Source organism: Podarcis melisellensis (assembly GCF_964234715.1).
Source record: "Podarcis melisellensis genome assembly, chromosome: 16".
In the NCBI taxonomy this organism is placed as follows: Eukaryota; Metazoa; Chordata; class Lepidosauria; order Squamata; family Lacertidae; genus Podarcis; species Podarcis melisellensis.
The window spans coordinates 29383674-29397738 of record NC_138533.1 but is presented as its reverse complement, the minus strand read 5'-3'; the positions used below and the strand labels follow the sequence as shown (position 1 = coordinate 29397738).

Below are 14065 nucleotides of genomic sequence, written 5' to 3'. Positions count from 1 at the left end.
CATACACTCTTGATATAATGCAAACAGCCTTCTACTCGGCATTTGCTAGGAACTGCACAAAACAAAACGAATCAGTGCACTATCTTGATTCAAAACGGTGTCCCATCATCATCATAATAATAAAAAGTGATACCAGGAACCATAATTAGGTTATGGGATCTCAAGAGGTGTCCAAATGCATAGCAAACAGATACACAGCTTTCTAAGGCATATAGCAGATGCAAACTCATTGGAAACGGGATGTGGCATTTCGTTTTAAAAGCTTATACATACCCTTCTTTTCAGTCTCTCTCTCTCCTTCAGCGTCAAAGTGTCTGCCTTGGCAATCACAGGGACAATGTTGACTTTCCCATGAAGTGCTTTCATGAATTCTACATCCAAGGGCTTCAGCCTGAGTATCAATTATTGGGGGGGGGAGGAAACCTCAATAATTATTAATGGAGTCCTGAGTGAAGATATCCTTGGCAGCATCTTATGGATCATCTGTTATGTATCTAAAGTCAAAAAGTTCCCAACAAGCAGCAGGGCCTTTGCAAATGCAGCCCTGGAACTCCAGAACACCCTTTCATGGGTGGTTCATTTATCTCCCTCTTTAATTCCACAAACAGAATTAGTCCTCTGCTCTTGTGTTTAGTCCTGCTGCTGATATTGTTTTGATAACCACTGGGGGGGGGTTCTGGAGAGGATCGCCAAACGTTGCTGGACCACAACTTTCATCGTCCCTGACCTGCTTATATACTCAGTAGCTTCTTAAGCTAATGTTTTCAATATCATTGAGTAATTTTTAAAATGAACATTTCTCCCATTGAACTGCAATCTCCCAAATTTAGATCTTGGTCTCTAACACTCATCTGCCATCACATCAATAGAGTTGTACCTTGGTTGCCAAACCCCTTGGAACTCATACGTTTCGGTTCCTGAACGATCGGAAACCAGAAGTGAGTGTTCCAGTTTTTGAATGATTTTCGGAAGTCGAACATCCAGCGCGGCTTCCATGGCTTCTGATTGGCTGCAGGACACTCCTGTAGCCAATCGGAAGCCATGTCTTTGTTTCTGAACAGTTCCAGAAGTCGAAAGGACTCCTGGAACACATTCTATTTGAAAATCAAGGTACGACTGTATAGCCAGCTGACTGGAACTGATGGGAGTTGGTGTCTAGCAACTTTTAGAGGGCCACAGGTCCCCCCATCGTTGTTTTAGAATGTTCAATATTTTCAATATTGTTATTTCAGTTGGGGGCAGGAGGGCGTACACCATTTTTAGAGTTTAAGCTGAAGTATAACTCTTGTAAGTTAAAGAAAGTTCTACTTTTGCTGGCAACAAACAGAACTTCCAAGACCCAGGTGAAAAGTAAAACTACTTACTTCAAATGTAGGTGGCTGACATGCTTAATTAAACTTTCCATTTACACATATGAAAATACATAGTTATTACAACTTTTAAGTTTCTAGGTAGTCATCCATTTTTAATATGTGCCCCTGACAAGTTTTAATAGCAAATCCTCTCTGAAATGGAGGTCGTTAATCCCAAAGATGATTTTAATTGAGTTGGCCGACTGACAACAAAGAAACTTGCTTTGCTCGTAAGGTGGTTAAATCTCTTTGCTGGAATTTCCCCAGCGGCTGCTTAATGGTGAAAAAAAGTTTACCCTAGAATGCAAATCTTTTCTTACCCATGTCCAAAGGGGGATATGAAGTAAAAGCAGCAATGAACTCTGTTGTCTACAATATGGCGCCTGTTGAGGCCGCTCTCATCATGAAGGTACCTTTCAAACTGATTGTCAATGTAGTGGATGATGGTCTTGAAACTGCAGTGAGAGAAAAGGGAAAAGGAGGAACTTGTGATGAGACAGGTTTGCATCCACTTGTGAAATATTTAGCTTCTACTTCTTACTGCTTCTTCTCTAGAAGCCCTAACCTTTAAGGCATTCAGAGCATGCTTCCTCACACTCTGTGCCTCCCATTTTTTCTTCACAACCGTTAGTGGTGACTGGTGCCCACTTGGACGGGGGCAGGAAGCCCAACAATAAGTTGAGCATGAGCCAATGGGATGTGGAACCAATTCAACCTAGCTTTGTCCCCCTTCTCCTTCCAGCGATTCCCCTCACAGAGCTACACTTGCCAGAGTGGTTTAACAAATGGCTCCTCCTTCCCAGGGAACCCTGGAAACTGTAGCTCTGAGTGGGGAATAGGTAAAGGTAAAGGGACCCCTAAACATTAGGTCCAGTCGTGGCCGACTCTGGGGTTGCGGCGCTCATCTCGCTTTATTGGCCGAGGGAGCCGGCGTACAGCTTCCGGGTCATGTGGCCAGCATGACTAAGCCGCTTCTGGCAAACCAGAGCAGCACACGGAAATGCCATTTACCTTCCCGCCAGAGCGGTTCCTATTTATCTACTTGAACTTTGACGTGCTTTCGAACTGCTAAGTTGGCAGGAGCAGGGGCCGAGCAACGGGAGCTCACCCCGTCACAGGGATTTGAACTGCCGACCTTCTGATCAGCAAGCCCTAGGCTCTGTGGTTTAACCCACAGCACCACCCGCGCCCCTCTGGAGCGGGGAATAGGGGTGCTAACAACTCTGAGCCCCTTTAAACTACAGTTCCCAGGATTCTGGGGAGAAGCCATGACTGTTTAAAGTGGTATGATGATGCTTTATATGTATTGTGTAGATGGGGCCTAGTTCTGCCTTTGTTCCTATTTTCCTCTTTGTTGAATTCTACAAAGCTAATACTGACACAAAGGAGGAGCGGGGAGGTGGCTGACAGCCAGTGCCAATCACCTAGACTGGTTTAAAATACTGTAATGAGGTAAGCATGTGGGGGCTGACTCAAGGCAGACTGATCTCGGTGGGACTGCCGCATTATGGACCAACATAAAGCATGTTTACAGCGCAATACGCAGCATGACTGGGACACGCGACAGTCAAATGCCAGCAGAATTAAGTACAAGTGAAAAAAAGGAAGCCACCCACCCAAAGCAGGAACACTTTCAAAAGGCTGACTAATTCTGAGTCACCTCTTTCACAGCCCTTTCCCTTCCCTCCTTTCTCATGCTTTCCTTTAGGAAGCTTTTCCTAATGAAGCGTCATACCTGACGTTTCTCTCCCTGCCAACTCTCAAACCCACCCCAATGTTGGTTCCAAACCTCAGGGTTTTCCACCTGAAGTTTTTACGACCCAAACATAAGCAAGCTGAAAACTGAGAAGGGCAGTGTTCACAATATATTGCAAATATGTGTGTGTGTGTGTGTGTGTGTGTGTTTGTTTGTTTGCTGCTTGCATTTTTAACCCACCTATTTCTCCAAGAGACATCACCTTACCAAAAAAGGTCCGTATAGTTAAAACTATGGTTTTCCCAGTAGCGATGTATGGATGTGCGAGCTGGACCATAAAAAAGGCTGATCGCCGAAGAATTGATGCTTTTGAATTATGGTGCTGGAGGAGACTCTTGAGAGTCCCGTGGACTGCAAGAAGATCAAACCTCTCCATTCTGAAGGAAATCAGCCCTGAGTGCTCACTGGAAGGACAGGTCCTGAAGCTGAGGCTCCAATACTTTGGCCACCTCATGAGAAGAGAAGACTCCCTGGAAAAGGCCCTGATGTTGGGAAAGATTGAGGGCACAAGGAGAAGGGGATGACAGAGGATGAGATGGTTGGACAGTGTTCTCGAAGCTACCAGCATGAGTTTGACCAAACTGTGGGAGGCAGTGGAAGACAGAAGTGCCTGGCGTGCTCTGGTCCATGGGGTCACGAAGAGTCGGACACGGCTAAATGACTAAACAACAACAACGTTTCTCCAAGAAACTCAAGGTGATATATATGATTCTCCCCCCAAAGCAAAGGGTTCATGGTGAGACGGTGATACTACACACGTATACCAAGCTTCCTCAATTTTTCTACCTCCACATGAATTACAAGAAAGTTTGGCAATTCAAGGGAAGTGGGGCTGATGAAATATGATCAGGAGGGGAAACCTCAGTGTGTTGTGCCAGATACTTAGCGCTTCTCTGTCACTGTAATTTGCTTACGTGCTGCTTTCAAGTCCTCACTGCTGTTCCGTTTTTCTGTAAGTGTAAGTCAGCAGCGAATTGTACATTCTACCTTCCGGGAAGCACCTGCTTTCCACCACAACAGTATCATTAGTTAAACAACTCCATATCCTGTACTATGCATTACAACAGCAAACAAAGCAATCTTTTTTTTTCCATAGGGAAAAAAATGGTTTTTGAGAAAATGAAATAAACCGAATGTTGCCAAAACACACGCCCTCCTTCCACCTAACAAGGCAGCAGCCCAGAAAGACTGGTCTTGTTGTAGTGGAACAAAAGGTTCAGAACAGAGGAAATATCACCTGACACCTTTTATTTAATACAGAGCCACATGACAGGTTTAATATAGCCACTAGAGCCCTAGAACAGCAAAGGCATTTTTAAAAAGTATATATCACTTTTCTTACATACTCATAGCACGTCATATTATATTATTCCTGCTATCCTTAATGACAAACCTGTAAAATAAGCCGGTATTATACGGTATGACAGCTGAGCTGGGCAAATGATGCCTGAGACTAAGGAAACAATGTTTGATCACAGCTTCCTGGTGAGTATATAGCTGGAATGTCCCCCAATCTCATCGTTCTACTACGCTAACTCTCAGTTGGGACATAGCAATGACGCTGTAGGCAGAATATCAGTCTTCCATTGGATCCTGCCTGAGGGATTATTCCCGGGAAAGTAGTCAAGATCGACTAGCAGATGAGGGTTCAAATGGTAAGACAAAACAAGAAGTGGCACAGAAGACTGGTCTTCAACAGTGGGTCACACCCTGAGCTCGGGTAAGTTGTGCCAGGCGGCCAACATTTTTAGGGGCATGCTGTGTAAATATGTGATATATTGCTTTCTTAAAAGTATAAATACTGTTGAGAAGATAGTTTTTACAAACCCTAGAACATTCTTATTGAATGTGGAAAGAAAGGGAATTGAAACCTCCAACGTGGGGAGATGGGAGAAATAATAGTTTCTACATAGCCCTTGTAATCCTATTCTGCAAATTTAATCCTCTGTTGCAAATTCAACAACAGTAATGCAATGATGGGCCGTAACACCACTTGCTGCCTGCCGCTTGCTCGGCCTCCCTGCCGGAAAAAGTGGGTGGGGATTCAAACTCGCAGGATTCGCAAGAAACATTTCCGAAGAATAAACACGGCATCAGAACACAATCAACAGGAAGTCCTACTTGCAACACAATAGCCAAGCGAAAGGGGCTTGGAGATCCCACAGAAGGAAATTCCAAGTCAACTATTACAGAAAATGTTAAAAGCGATCCGGCGCAGAAAGATTAGAAAAATCACTCCAGGAAAGCAAAATTATTTAACAATACTGTGTAGGCCAAAGCAGCAGGATACGTAGCATCTGATTGAAATGTTGTTTTTCAACCCAACAACCCAGTTTACAGCATTCATTGGAGTGAACCTCTACAGAGGCATTGAACTAGGGCTGCTATGCATCCGGAAAATCCCGGACATCGCCGGGTTTTCACTTCCAAAAATGGTGTCTGGGCAGAATATGTAATTTCCGTTTAAAATGTCCAGGAACACCTGGACATATAGCAACTCATGTCTCCAGCCAGTCACCCACCATGAGCACACAGGACTGATCCACACCAAAGCGCTCCACAACGCACTCAAACATATACCGTATTTCTTGCACCATAACACTCACTTTTTTCCTCCTAGAAAGTAAGGGGAAATGTCTGTGCGTGTTATGGAGCAAATGCCTGCGGGTGGCGGGGGGGATCTGCTGCAGTCGTGAGCAGAGGATCCATGGTTCCCCTTCCTTCCCTCCTCCGTGGTTACAAAGCAAGGATCCACATGGGTCCTCAGGATTTTTGCATTGGGCTACTCCAAGCTCACTGTCAGATCACATGTCTGTGGCCACAGCATGAACCACAAAAATCATATATCCACTATTTCGTTTAGAATATTTTTTTTTCTTGATTTCTTCCTCTGAAAACTATGTGCGTGTTATGGTCTGGTGCGTGTTATAGAGCGAAAAATAGGTACGTCTTTGGCTTCCCAATTACCATTGCTTTGCGCTCAGATGCTGTTTCAACTGCAGCAGTGAGACTCCCTGTCCCTGGAGTGTGCTGCTCGCTGCAGAAGCGGTGCTCCAGCTTGGGCACAGAGCAGCGGCTATTGTTGGAGGGTGGCCTTCTCATTGTGGCTGAAGCGCTCGATCGCCTCCCCCAGAAAATAGGTCATTGTTTTGTCTGGGTTTTCACTTTCTGAAATATGGCAACGCTACACTGAACTCCCTATGCCAGTGGTTTTCAACCAATGTGCCCTGGGGTGCCTTGAATGATGGTCAGGGGTACCGTGGGCAACACTGCCCTCTGTCCCTCTTTCCTTCCTTCCCTCCCTCCTCTGAAGCCCCCCCCCCAATGTCTCTGCCTCCCAAAGGCTTGCACAGCTGTTTGTTGCAGCCCTGGCTACAAACTCCACAAGCGAATGGTGCCTCTGGGGCTGGCCAGGGAGTGCTGGTTGCCAGGAGCTGAGGCAGCCCTTGCTGTTGGGAATGGACAGACAAGTCACAGGTACTTCTATTGGAGGCAGGGGGGGCGCAGCTCAGAGACCATGGGTGGCAGCTGTGGCTACCCAGAGGACTCTCAAAGAGAGGGGAGAGGAGGGGAGGGGAGGCTGAGGGAAACACTCCGCAAGGAGTGTTTGAAAAAGCACAAGAGTTTGAAAAAGCACAAGAGGGGGACAGCTCTGAAGGCAAGGGGTGAAATAACTGGGCCCCTGAGCCCCACAGGGGTGCCGCAGAAAGAATGTAGTTGGTCAAGGCAGCAGTGGACTCAAAAAGGTTGAAAACCTCTGCCCTATGCATCATCTGATGTGGGAGGGGGGGAAATGTTCAATCAAGCTTTCTTCAGGGTTCAGGGAGTTTGGAAACTGACTGGTGCACCCAACCCAAGCAGGATTGAACTCCCCACACATCATCTGATGCATGGGGAGGCTCAATTCTGCTTTTTGAAGCTGCGTCTCTGCTGCCTAATCCCCAGCACCGATAGGAAGACATGAGAGTTAAAACAGTTTAAAGCATCACCAAAGCTGTATACAACAGAATGGTAGCCTGGGACAGATGTGAAGATTCAGCATCACAGCCTGAGGAAACAACATACCAGTCTTGGCTATTAATGGCATCTCCGTATCCTGGAGTGTCGACTACCGTGAGACGGAGTTTCACCCCTCGCTCCTCTATTTCTACGGTGGAAGCTTCAATCTGGACCGTTCTCTCTATTTTCTCTAGAAGAGAAATGTCATATAATGTTAAAAGTTTCCTGGCCAACAAAGCAGTAAAATGTTATTCAAACTACTGAGGGAGGGAGGGAATATATCATAGAAATTAGGCTGGAAATGACATCCCACACAAAAGAAATGCTTCCTATGGCCCGTCTGAATCCCCAAGGATTCCTGTGTATCCAATGCATGTGCCCAGCCTTGACTGAGAATTCCTCAATGGTTGCCCTCAAAGAACTCGAAAGTAGCATGAGGATTTTGACAATTCTGTTGTAGCCATGGAGACCACCCTGTTCAATGTCTCACCACCACCTGATGGTGCAGAGCGTGAGAATGAAGAACAAGGCCTTCTCCCTGACAGCTCCCTGGATCAGGGTAGAGCAGGCTTCCTCAACCTCAGCCTCCAGATTGTTTTGAGATTACAGTTCCCATCATCCCTGACCACTGGTCCTGCTGGCTAGGGATCATGGGAGTTTTAGGCCAAAAACATCTGGAGGGCAGAGGTTGAGGAAGGCTGGGGTAGAGGGTGGATATGGTTCTTAGGTAATGGGCAGAGAGGACCTTTTCAGTGGTGGCATCCCAGTTGCAGAATGCCCTTCTCAGAGAGACTTGCCTGCTATCTATATTATGGCCTCTTTGGCACCAGATGAAGACCTTATTAATTTTCCATGGTGTTTCAAATTCTTAAGAACATCTGGTGCTTTTTAATACTGTTTTATATGACTGACCGGTGGTGTTATATCTACTTTTATTGTGATTAACTGCATACAGTGGTACCTCGGGTTACATAGGCCTTCTCCCTGACAGCTCCCTGGCTATGGAAACGCTTGCCCCATGAAACCCAGCTGATGCCTTTCCTTTTCACAGTCAGGCATCAGACTACGACAATACTATACAGAAGTGTGTTTCATCAGGCTCCTCATTAATCTGTTTCAGTTTCAGTTTGGCTGCTGTGTTTTTAGGTCACAAAGCACTCTTAAGGCCACTTTTGACAGTCACAGAGAATCCTGGGAACTGCAGTGCCCACCTCACAGAGGTACAGTTCCTTGCACTCTGAACAAACTACAGTTCCCGAGATTCTCTAGGACTGTCAAAGAGTGCTTTAAATACGTGGTGTGGATAGGATAGTATTGCTGCTGTTTGCAATTTGGCAATCCTACAAACCTATTTGGGAGTTCAACCCAGCTCTATAATCATGTAGTGCAGGAAAGTGGGGAAACCCAACAGTCTCATTGAGAACTCAAGTCTGTATAGGGCAGCCTGCTTTAAGTACTCAGGTTGCCTCCCTATGACTTAGAACTCTGGGCACTCAGGGTTCTAAATCACAGGGGTAACTTAAGAGCAGGTCTCTCCCTCTATAGAGGAACCCCCCCCCCCCATGAATGGATGACTCTGGGGGTAGGGCTGGTAGGACTCTGGATGGGGTTAGGGCCAGGAAGGATAGTCATGATGTCCCACTTCCACATAATAGCACTCACATGGAATGAACACCCAAACAGAGTAATTGTGTTATGGTTAATGGTTGCTTTACTGCCACTTTTATGGTTTTATGGTGGCTGTTGGTTGTCCTGTGGTGTCTCAGTTGGGGTGAAACAGTTCAGAAAGTAAGACTGAAGCTGCCTCAGGCATGCAGAACACAGTGAGTGGCCTTTGAGGATCCTGTCAACTGGCTAGTTTATGGCACTTCATTCCAAAAAGCATGAAGCTTTTTTTTCTTTTTCTTAAAGGATTCCTTAAAGGATAGATGGGAAGAACACTGTGGGAAATTAGAAGACAACCAAGGTAGACAATATAACGATTTCAGCGACAAGTGAGAAGCACTTTGAAGTCAAACAACAGAAGCATTGATGCGAAAAAGAACATGGGACAAAAGGCAGCAAAGGAACCAAGTTGAATGGGATAAGGAACAATTTGCAACATGCTCCTTATATAATGATGTACGAAAGGTGCAAGCCTGAATATATATTTATAAGGACTGCAGTATTAATTGAGCCAATCAGTCCATGAAAAATATCGGGCTCAGTAAATCAAGTTTTGTATCCATGTCAGTCCTCCAAACCCACCTGTTGCACTTATAATCTCTCACTGTCTTTCCCTCTGTCTTAGAAGGAGGCAGAGATCCCTTGTCTTTCTACAAGCTCCAGCAGGTGACAAGGGAACTCTGCTTCATGCTAAGCTGGGAAGATGAAAAACAGTAACTTCCACCTCAATAGTGGGCTAATATTAGCATGTATACTATTCAATCAAGCACTCCTGCACCCTGGAGCACTTTGAGGATTTTTATTTTTTATTTTTTAACTGGATGTATTAGCGCATGTGTTAGGCTAAATCATTTGCAACTGCATTCAGAAGCATAATAGTCCTTCTAATGGCAAACTCAGATGGCAAGTGCCAACAAAACTTTGAGAGGAACCATGTATATTGCCATCCCACTGGCTTTTGAAGATGTACCTGAACCTTCTGTTTTAATTTCTCCAATGTTTTATTCTCTATTTTAAGTAACAATGTTTGTATAACTGGTTTTTCTAATTCATGAACCCCCTTACAATCTTATTTTGGCATAAAGTAGTATAAATAATAGCCAAAAACAGACTATGTAGAGGTATCTACATGCAGAAATATGAAAATGTAAGAAGGCCACACACACAAAAACCACCCACAATTGTTTACAATTAAGAGTGTTTACATTTTTTTACCATTAAGAATTCACAAGAGTGAATTATGAGTGCTATAACCCCAATATCTGCTTTTTAGGTTCTACGTGTGTTATAAGCCACTTGGAGACCTTTGCACAACAAGCAACTAATAATAATGTTGAATAGCAGTTGGAAAAGAAAAGAACAGGAAGCTGGGGAGAGCAGGATCTTCTGCCTGAGCCTCAGACCCAATGGGCCAAATGCAGAATGTGGCCCTCCAGCCCTCTCTACCCAGCCCTTGAAACTCTCCCAAGGCTGCCCTCCTTCCCTAGGCCACTCCACACACCCTTTCTGCCTAGCTGGTATGCATGTTGGTGAAGGTGCTTCTCACCTGCCCAGGTGGAAGTAGGCTGCATATGGGAGTGTAGAAGCCTTTGACTTTTGAGAGGCTTCAATGTAGCCTACTGTGCGGAAGTTAGTGTCACAGTTATGCCCCACCCACTTTTGCCTCTGGCCTGGCCCATTACTGGCATGCAGCCTGTGGAAGGTGCTCCAACCCTGGTTTATAGTATCCGGGGAGGGAAGCAGGAGAGAAATGGCTTCCCAGCTAGCATGAACCCCAAACAGACACACTCCTACTAGGAAGTGCAGTTATTCTTCCATTAGAGGTCTTCTGTTTTATACACCTTAATCACTTAATTTATTGATTAAATCTACAGTTTGTTGTTGGCTGTTGTTTTTTAATGAAGCTACAGCTCTGATATTTATGAAAAGAAGTCCATCATCATCAGTACATAAGAACAGCCTTGTGCAAGCGAAATATCAGAGGAACCAAAGCATGTGAAATCAGAAAGCGAGCGTTAGGAACAAACCGATTTACCTGCAGCTCCAGGAATGTAACGTTCAGGATAGAGATCAGTCAGAAATAAACTGTTGATTAAAGTGGATTTTCCCAAGCCAGATTCACCTGTAAATAAGATGGATGTTTAATTACTGGAATAATTCCGCCCCCCACTTTCATGCAAGCCACAGGTTTATCTCTTACCGCCAGCATCCACCCTGGTTTTATAAGATAACAACATCAAAGGCTTTCCTAAGCTTAGCTAAAGTAAACAGGAAAAACAAGCCTGAGGAAAGTGAGCTGTGTGAATTCTAAATTTAATCCACCTATTTTCATAACGCAACCCTTAAGGCCAAATTAAGTGCTCTAATCAAATACCTACAAGACAAGCATCTTTCCAGCGCTTTCTCTTCAGTTCCTGTATTTATTTGATTCACGTTTATCTCTTGATATCAAGTAAGTTCATGCATCACCACCACCCCACACTCAAAATGAAGAGCAAGGTGTCCCACTCCCCTTTGTACATTCAGAAGCTAGCTGAATGTGGAGCGAGTCTTACTTCAATGCTGGTGGCAAGACAGCATCCTCCATTGCACATGAATGGGGGCTAGTTGTCAGAAGGGGTACTGGACAGGCCACACACAACTGTGTCCACCCCAACAGCTCACTGCCACCATTGCCCCACAGGCATAGAAGGGGACATTTTGGCAAGCCTAACTCCACCCTGGAAAAAAACCCTGGAGCCATTTCCCTCTGCCTTCTGTGTGACCCTGGCAGCTCTTTCAACATATGAACTTTCTGACTAGGGATGGAAGAATCTGCCAGTTTTGGTCCTCTCGGTTTCCCATCTTAAATTCGGTTCCCCATATTTCTGCAGCAATTCATGGTTTTTGGTTTTTGTTGTTGTTTTTTAAGTCCTCACAAAAATTATTCAACATTTCAGTGCAAATTTCTCCTAACAAACACATTTTTGACTTAATGTACACATTTTTGCAAGCAGCTTCTCTTAACATAATGCATTTCCGTATGTTATTTTCCCCAATGTATTCCTCTTTATGCACACTTTTACCTAATATATCCATTTTTGGAAGCATTGTTTGATCAGAGAACCACCCACAAAATTCGGATTAAGTGTGAATTTCAAACCATGACTGCGTTTCAGTTCTCATATTCTTTCAGAACATGCAAATTTGATAGATTTGGCTTTAATTTATTTTTTTAATGCAAACCAAATCAAATTTCTCCCCCATTCCGCAACTGTGTCTCAAAAGAATTTTGACCGTTCTTGTACGCTTCCCAAGAGCCCTCATAGACAAATTAGAGGAAGTGAGTCAGAGGGAGTTTTGGTGGTGTTAAAACCTAACCGCAGTCAATGTTGGTACAAATGACGTTCCAATAATAGTCTAGGTCCAGTGTCTTAATGACATAATCTCTAACCGCGAGAAAATGTTCTCTCGCTAGCAGCTTCCCTAAACAGACCAAAGTGGACAGCACTTGTGAAATAATACACGTATGTACCAACATTTATCGGCCTAGTTGAGACGTAAGTCACCAAACCACATCTAGGAGATTGGGTGCAACTCGCAAACTTGGTCACTTTCATCTCCCTCAGGCACCAATTTCCTCCAACTTCTCTTTTTGGATCCAACTAGGGTACATTTGTATCTGCCCACAACTAGACATAGCCCGCTTAAATGCAACCAAAGTTAGCAATAGAAGCAGCGATGGCCACCGGTTTCGACGGCGTTAAAAGAGGATTTGACAAAATTCATGTAGGATGAGGCTATCAATGGCTACACCTACAAAAAGGAAAGCAGGGGGAGGAAGGAAGAGCTCACAAGCTTGAGGGTCCTTTCAAACTTTCAGCTATGGTTTGGGTAGCTGCTGGAAGATTACATCTGCATTGGGTCTCATTTTCAAGCTTCCATTCATGGTGCCACCCAACTGCCTGCATTTTGCAGGAGCAATTCCAACACAAACCAGATGTTTAGGTTTGCATAAATGAAGTGGAATAGGGACGCGGGTGGCGCTGTGGGTTAAACCACAGAGCCTAGGATTTGCCGATCAGAAGGTCGGCGGTTCGAATCCCCGTGATAGGGTGAGCTCCCGTTGCTCAGTCTCTGCTCCTGCCAACCTAGCAGTTCGAAAGCACATCAAAGTGCAAGTAGATAAATAGGTACCACTCTGGTGGGAAGGTAAACGGCGTTTCCATGCGCTGCTCTGGTTCGCCAGAAGCGGCTTAGTCATGCTGGCCACATGACCCGGAAGCTGTCTGTGGACAAACGCCAGCTCCCTCAGCCAATAAAGCAAGATGAGCGCCGCAACCCCAGTGTCAGTCACGACTGGACCGAATGGTCAGGGGTCCCTTTACCCTTTACCTTTAAATGAAGTGGAATAAAGCATTCTGTCATGATACACACGCATACACACAAACCCTGGACTTTCTGCAGTTTGGAAATTGATGGGGAAATGCACTGAAAAGCGTGGGATGGAGGAATGACTAACAAGAAGACGTGAAAACACTCTGCAAGCATACTGTATAAAAAGGAATGCAAAATGAATTATCACTGTTGTATAACGGGGTGGGGAGCCTCCAGCCCAAGGGCAAATGCGGCCCTCAAGGCCTCTCCATCTGACCCTCTTGACTCTCCCCAGGCGACATCCTCTCTTGCCTGGTCACTTCCCTCTCTGACCCTCATCACACCCCAATTGTTCTTCCCAGGCTGGAATGTCTACTTGAACTGGAGGAAAACTCCGTCGGTAGAACATGAGACTCTTAATCTCAGGGTTGTGGGTTCAAGCTTCACCTTGCGCAAAAGATTTCTGCATTTCAAGGTGTTGGACTAGATGACCCTTGAAATCCCTTCCTACTCTTACGATTTTATGATCTAAGAATAAAATGCCTCTTGCTTGCCTCGTTGGAGAATGGAGAGGGATGTGTGAGTGTATGTAAAAACTAACCTGCTGTACAAAGGTAAAATCTGCATTCAAACACAGATTGGTTTCAAATCATAAAAAATATTATTATTATCTAGAAGACATCTGAAGGCAGCACTGTATATGGAAGTTTTTTTAATGTTTAATGTTTTATTATGTTTTTATATATGTTGGAAGCTGCGGCAATCCAGTCAGATGGGTGGGGTACTAATAATACTAATACAAATACAGTGGTACCTTGGGTTAAGTACTTAATTCGTTCCGGAGGTCAGTTCTTAACCTGAAACTGTTCTTAACCTGAAGCACCATTTTAGCTAATGCTGCCGCGCCGCCAGAGCACGATTTCTGTTCTCATCCTGA

The 14065-nt window shown here is 44.8% G+C and overlaps 1 protein-coding gene across 1 annotated transcript in view; it reads right to left on the bottom strand.

The window, feature by feature from the left end:
- The window catches only part of LOC309359565 (septin-2), a 59482-nt gene that overhangs the window by 35183 nt on the left and 10234 nt on the right, over positions 1–14065 (bottom strand). Inside the window, exons 4-7 of the mRNA XM_081893427.1 lie at positions 10808–10894; positions 7174–7297; positions 1673–1807; positions 274–391 (exon numbers count right to left, since the gene is read on the bottom strand). Of these exons, the coding sequence (XP_081749553.1) occupies positions 274–391; positions 1673–1807; positions 7174–7297; positions 10808–10894 (464 nt within the window). The remainder of the gene's footprint in view (positions 1–273; positions 392–1672; positions 1808–7173; positions 7298–10807; positions 10895–14065) is intronic.